Raw genomic sequence first — 6,474 nt, 5'->3', positions numbered from 1 at the left:
ATCATGTAATCTAGTCATTTGAGCTGTTAGTTGTCTTTCAGAGCAGAACAGAATCTCCTGCTAGAATATTAGTGGGGAGTTGTGTTTGTTTTATTCTCTGATACATATCTACCATGCAGAAGAACGTGGGGCACGTGGTAGGTACTAAATCAGTCTGTGTTGTATAATTGAAAGGAGGAATAAAATGGGACAGCCAAGTGTGCCCCGGATGTTTGTCTGACTGCGTCGGTGATGTGGGCTGCAGGTAGAGCCGTAGGACAGAGATGGACACATAGCTGGTGCCGGTAGCCTGAGTGAGCTCACCTGGGAATTAGCAGTGGTGCAAGAAGAGGATGGAACAGTGACTGTCAGGGTAGGAGGTGTCCCAGTGAGTGTGAGCCCTGGGGGCAGAGGAAAGAACATGCAGAGTGCCACCCTGGTGACAGTCTGACTGTGAGATTTGGTGATGGTATCCCTCGGGTCTTGCTGGAGGAGGTGATGGGAATAGGGGATGTGAACGCCCTTCTGTGGGAAGGTTTCAGGGAAAATGGGAGGAACACAGGTGTTGACATTGAGTATGGTCACAGCCTCTGAGACCTTTTCCATAAAGGGGAGAAGAGAGTGAGGTACCTGCTGTGGGAGAAGGGAGCTTACATGGTTTGTTCAAGGTGGGAGGCATTTTTGACACATCTGTGGCCAGAAGGAATTCTGTAGAGAGGCGAGTTGGTAATGAAAGACAAGATGACTGTGGTTGAGAGGTGGCCTTGAAGTTGTGAGATTCCCAGGCCCCTGGTGTCCACACAGGGTCCCCAGCCTCCGCAGGGCGCACGGGTGTGTGTTTGCAGGAGTGAGCAGGTGGAGGAGACATGGGGACATGGGTGCCAGGCGAGTGATGGCTGGGAGGACCTGTGTCTCTTTCTTCTTGCTTCTGTCTCCCTTGGTGATCTGGGAGGGAAGGCCGTCATGGGGAGAGGGGAGGCCAGCAGCCCCTGGCCCTTGCAAGATGGGTGGCCTTGAGTCCTGGAGCGACCTGGACACATGTCTGTGCTGGCCTACTGTCACGGTCAGCTGGGTGGGTGCAGACACATGTAGGCAGAGCATTTGGGTTAATCAGGGCAGGGGTCTTCTGGGGACATAGGCCATGTGGGCAGAGGCCAAGGGGTTTGACTGCTCAGGAGGTATCAAGCTGCATGAGGAAGGAAAGCGAGGGACCCTAGACAGGCCCCCAGATCTGCATCTCAGAGACTCTCAGAAATGGCTGGGGTTTGGCTGTGAAATGACCAGAGCGGGTGAGTCGCTCTGATACGTGTCTAGATACATGTGGTGTTTCGAGAGTGCTGTGCTCCACTTGATTGTAGGGAGGTGGTGTGGCTTCACCAGCCACAGGGTTGGGAGAGATGTGTGGGGATAGGTGACTGAGGCATGGAGGGTGAGGTTACTGGAAGAGAGAAGCCAGGAGCTATATCCAGAGTCCTCATAACTGCTGTGGCTTGAGCATGTTGAGGGCAGAGGTGGGCTGGCTACTGGGACAGGCATCCATTTTCTGAGGTTACTTTTATGGGGATTTAGGATGTTGGCTGAAGGAGTTGGGGAGTGCTTGTGTGTCCTTGTGTCGGAGGTGAACAGAGAGGATATGAGAGTCACAGAGCGACAGTGACAATTGCGATGGTGCTACTCACTGTCCTTAGTCACTTAAAAGCACTGGTTTGGTATGTTTTTCGTGACAACCTGAGGAGGAGGGTGCTGTATTACCCACACGTTGCAGACAGAGAAACTCTGGCACAGAGGGTTTACATCACTGGATTGAGATTGAATAGCTCATCAGAAATGGAACTAAGTCTGCACCCCGGAGATCAGATTTCAGAGCCCATGTTCTCATGACTTGGCGTCCATCCTGGACCCTACCTGCCCGCCGTGCCTGTGCACCCCTCTGAGGGAGGATGATGGCCAGGGAGCACCGAGCAGGTTGCCTAGCCACACGGCATCTCTGGTGGGCTCAGGGCTCAGGGCCACCGTCTGCAGAGCCAGCTGCATCCAGCAGAGTGGGACACAAGTGCCTGAGCCCAGTGTGCACTCAGCCACTACTTTGTTTCCCCTCCAACGTTCCACTGTACAAACTTCACACGTACGGAAGAGCTGACGGAATTTTACAGTGAAGGGCTGCATGACATTCCTCCATGGAGCTTTCACTATTCTTGTTTTATCACAGCTTTGTCCATCTCTCTATCCCCTCCAAGCATCAAACCATCATATGCTTTTTATGTATTTCAGAGTCACTTGTGGAAGTCAGGGCACATTTCCCTGGGTTCTTCAACATACGTGTCATAAACTAGAGTTTAGTATTGATTTAGATTTTTTTTTTCTTTTGAGGTAAAATTTGCATAACACTAAACGCACACATTTTAAATGAATCATCCCATTTGGCTCTGACAAATGCACGTGTGTAAGTAACTCAGACTCCTGGCGAGACGCTGAACATCCCCCTCACCACAGAACGTTCCCTTCTGCCCATCTCCCATCACCTCCCGCTCCCTTCCCAATCCCCGGAAGCAGCCGCTTGCTGGTTATTTTCCACCATGGATTGTTTTTTCCTGTTCTAGAGATCATGACCTGAGCCGAAGTTGGTCCCTTAACCAGCTGAGCTACCCAGGTGCCCCGACATGTTCCAAATTCTAATTCTCATATCGGTTCCATAGACCTAGGTCTGAAACACCACAATTTGTCTCCTGTCATTTTTTTTTTGTTTTGTTTTTCAAGTAAGAATAGTGGTCTCCAAAAAAGCATCGGTTTAATTAGCAACTCACACAATCACACAAATGTGTTTTCTTAGACAGCTGCCATTGCTGCAGATGTGTTCCAGACGTACTTTCTGTCACATGGGCAGCAAAAGGGTATGTAGTCAAGTTTTGAGATATCATAAAGTTAATATACCCCCAAACTACTCATCTCTACTCCTTTTTCAAGAACATTTTCAAGAGACACCAGCTGTGTGTGCCATTGCAAGGTGAGTGTGTGGCAATGTGGAGTGATTGCTGGCAGAGCAATCAGGAGGGGCCCCTGCCACATCAGATCACCTCTGGTTAGAGTCCATGAGATGTGGGTCCAGTCTTGGCCTCGCTCACCAAGAGTGTGACCTTGGGCACATCTTTCTATGCCGAGACATAAATTTGCACCTTACATAACATTTGTGAACATTAAGCATGCAAAGTATATCAAATATCCAGCAAAGAACCCGATTCATATGAAACAGTTGAGAACTGGTGGTGGTTCTTGCTGGTTTAAAATTAACAAAGGGAGGGGTGCCTGGGTGACTCAGTTGGTTGAGCATCTGACTTTGACTCAGGTCATGATCTCACTGCTTGTGAATTTGAGCTCTGCGTCAGGCTCTGTGCTGACAGCTTAGAGCCTGGAGCCTGCTTTAGATTCTATATCTCCCTCTGCCTCTTTCTCTCTCTCTCTCTCACACACTCTCTCTCTTTCTCAAAAATAAACATTAAAAAATAAAAAATTATATCTATATCTATATCTATATCTATATCTATATCTATATCTATATCTATATCTATATCTATATCTATATCTATATCTATATCTATCTATATCTATATCTATATCTATATCTATATCTATATCTATATCTATATCTATATCTATATCTATATCTATATCTATATCTATATCTATATCTATATCTATATCTATATCTATATCTATATCTATATCTATATCTATATCTATATCTATCTATCTATATCTATATATCTATATCTATATATCTATATATCTATATCTATATCTATATCTATATCTATATCTATATCTATATCTATATCTATATCTATATCTATATCTATATCTATATCTATATCTATATCTATATCTATATCTATATCTATATCTATATCTATATCTATATCTATATCTATATCTATATCTATATCTATATCTATATCTATATCTATATCTATCTGTCTATCTATCTATCTATCTATCTATCTATCTATCTATCTATCTATCTTTCTATCTATCTATCTATATATGTATATATATATATATATATTCATGTATATGCATATATCCCCAAAGTGATCAAGAGCCTTGACATTAGACCCAGACCATCAGAGTTTGCACCAAGTCCCCTTTATTTATTAAGTGTAACTTTAGAGAAGTTACCTAATTTCCCTGAACCCCAGTGTCCTCATTGGTAAAGTGAGAAACAGTCATATGTGTTGCATGAGATCATTGTGGGGGTCGAAGTGGTTAACATTCTGGAATGTTAGAACAGGGCCAGCCCATAGCCAGAGCCGTGCATGTGTTAGCAGTTGCTGTCACTAGTATTATTAAAACCATCACTGTGCTGTTGTCTTATGCTTATCCAATGGGCAGGGATGCTGGTGCTCAGAGTAATTAGGTGTCTCAAGTAAGGCCACATGGTGGAGGAGGTGACGTGTGCACCCAGGTCGGTCTGTCTGATGCAGAAGGATAACCATAATCCTGTGAGAAGAATGAGAGTTTCACAGATTCTTGAGTCAATGCTCTTTCTTTGAGACCGCATTACCTCTTACTTCGCTTTTAAGAGGCACGATCTAATGGAATATTATTCAGCCATAAAAGAGACAGTATCGACATGCTACCACGTGCATGGACCTTGAAAATGTCGTACTGAGTGAAAGGAGTCAGACCCAAGGTCACATGCTCTGTGATTCCACTGATAGGAAATCCACAGAGACAGAAGAATGAGTGGTTTGCAGGGGCTGTGTGAAGAGAGAATGACGTGGCTGTGTAATAGGTCAGGGATCCTTTTGGGGTGAGAATGTTTTAGAACTGGATAGGAGTGGTGGTTGCACAGCACTATGAGTGTACTAAATGCGGCTGAATTAAACACTTTAACAGGGTTGGTTTTAAGTTATGTGAATGTCACCTCAATAGAAAAGAGTAAATGGAGATCGGAAAAGCAGGTCCCCATCCAGGCTGACACACCAGGAGCAACAGAGGACGCTTCTCCCCAAGAGCTGTGTCGTTTTCCTATCACCCAAGGTTCCCGCCTGTGACATTGCAACATGGCCAGGTGGTGACACTGCCGAGTGTGACTTGGAGCATGAGAGCAGACTCTGGTCCATGAAAGTGGGTCCTTCCAACATGGGTGCAAGGATCAGCGTTGGTGTTACCACCCCTAGGACAGCACAGCTGTGAAGAGCCCGGGCTCTGGATGCAGACGAGTCCAGTGTAGATCCCACTGAGGCGCTTTCCTTCCGTGTGATCCCTCAAAGCCACACTTTCCCCATATGTTATGGGGTCAGTAGTATCTTCCTCGTAGGGATGTTGTGGAGGTTAAGGAGACAACGTTCCAGGGCCTAACACAGTTGTGGTGAGCTGCTGGGCTCTGTTACAGACTCACATCGCTCGTGGCACAGCAGGATTGTTGGTAAGGTGAGGGCTGGATGTGCCCTGGTTCCCCAGAGCCCACCGAGCCAAATGAATCAGCCTTCCCAAGTGGCTCTGCACATGACCTCCCTCACCAGGGCCCTCCGCCTCCCTGGCACCTGGTTGACTCTAGCTCAGATCATGGGCCCCTATCACAGGTCTGATTTTGTTCAGTTGATTCCAATGGACCACATCCACAGGCTGCGGAAACACAGGAGCCCGTGTTCATGCACACAAAGTCCTTGGGGACGCACAGGCGGTGAAATTGTCAAGTGCCCTTGAGATAATCATACACGGTGACTTGTTGGAACCGTGGTAATGACGATCCCTTCCCTGAAGGACAAAGGGGTTGGTGCGAGCTGCCCTGACCTGGAGAACAAAGCACACTTCTCCAAGTGCAGAGTGTTTGTTTGCAATGTGGTGTTGTTTTCAGAATTTCTGAAGCATCCCTTGGACCAAAGCATGCTGCATAATGGGGGCCCATGGCTCATCCAGGGCTCCTTGACATTTGGACGGCAGTACACCTGTTTTCTGCCTTGAAGATATTAGGCACAAGCCCTTGAGAATGTTTTCTGAATCCTTTTGCTTGGGGAGAAAAAAAGGAACATTTTCCTTCTCTGTTCAGTGTGAACGCCAAGGGGCTAATTCACCAAGAAACAACCTACTCACAGTCATATGCAGGAGACTTGGTAGAATGTGTTTGCTGGCTCAGGAAGAGCTGTAGTAAGCTGTGTCTTGAGCAATTGGAAGCCCTAAGAAAAAGTCACTCTCCAGCCCCCTGGCTTCATCCGCTGAGCAAGACTGAATGCCCCGCTGTCCTTCCCTGCACTTGTGAAGCTCGGTGTCGCATAGCTGCCTTTCGAGCCAGAGCCTCGTAATGAAAGGAGGATGCCACTCGAGGCCTGATTCAGGGCTTGGGGCTGATGCTCACCTTGATCCTCGCTGGTCGGCATCTCAGCCCCAGCGTCCCCTGGATGTTCAGCTGTGGTTCTGGGAGCAGTGCACTATGGGTATGTCTGCATGTTCAGCTCAAAGCCTTCCCGAACTGGGGCAGTAGTCACCCTTGTGACA

The 6,474-nt window shown here is 46.9% G+C and overlaps 1 protein-coding gene across 1 annotated transcript in view; it reads left to right on the top strand.

Moving 5' to 3' along the window:
* The first annotated feature begins 1,120 nt into the window (after positions 1-1,120).
* LOC145715254 (uncharacterized) overlaps positions 1,121-6,474 on the top strand; it is a 70,836-nt gene continuing 65,482 nt past the window's right edge. The window contains 1 exon segment of the mRNA XM_081794928.1: positions 1,121-1,268. Coding sequence (XP_081651054.1) covers positions 1,121-1,268 — 148 coding nt within the window.

Source organism: Panthera onca (assembly GCF_046562875.1).
Source record: "Panthera onca isolate mPanOnc1 chromosome Y unlocalized genomic scaffold, mPanOnc1 haplotype 2 h2.ChrY_unloc_1, whole genome shotgun sequence".
Lineage (NCBI taxonomy): Eukaryota > Metazoa > Chordata > Mammalia > Carnivora > Felidae > Panthera > Panthera onca.
This window is presented reverse-complemented; position numbering and strand designations above follow the sequence as displayed.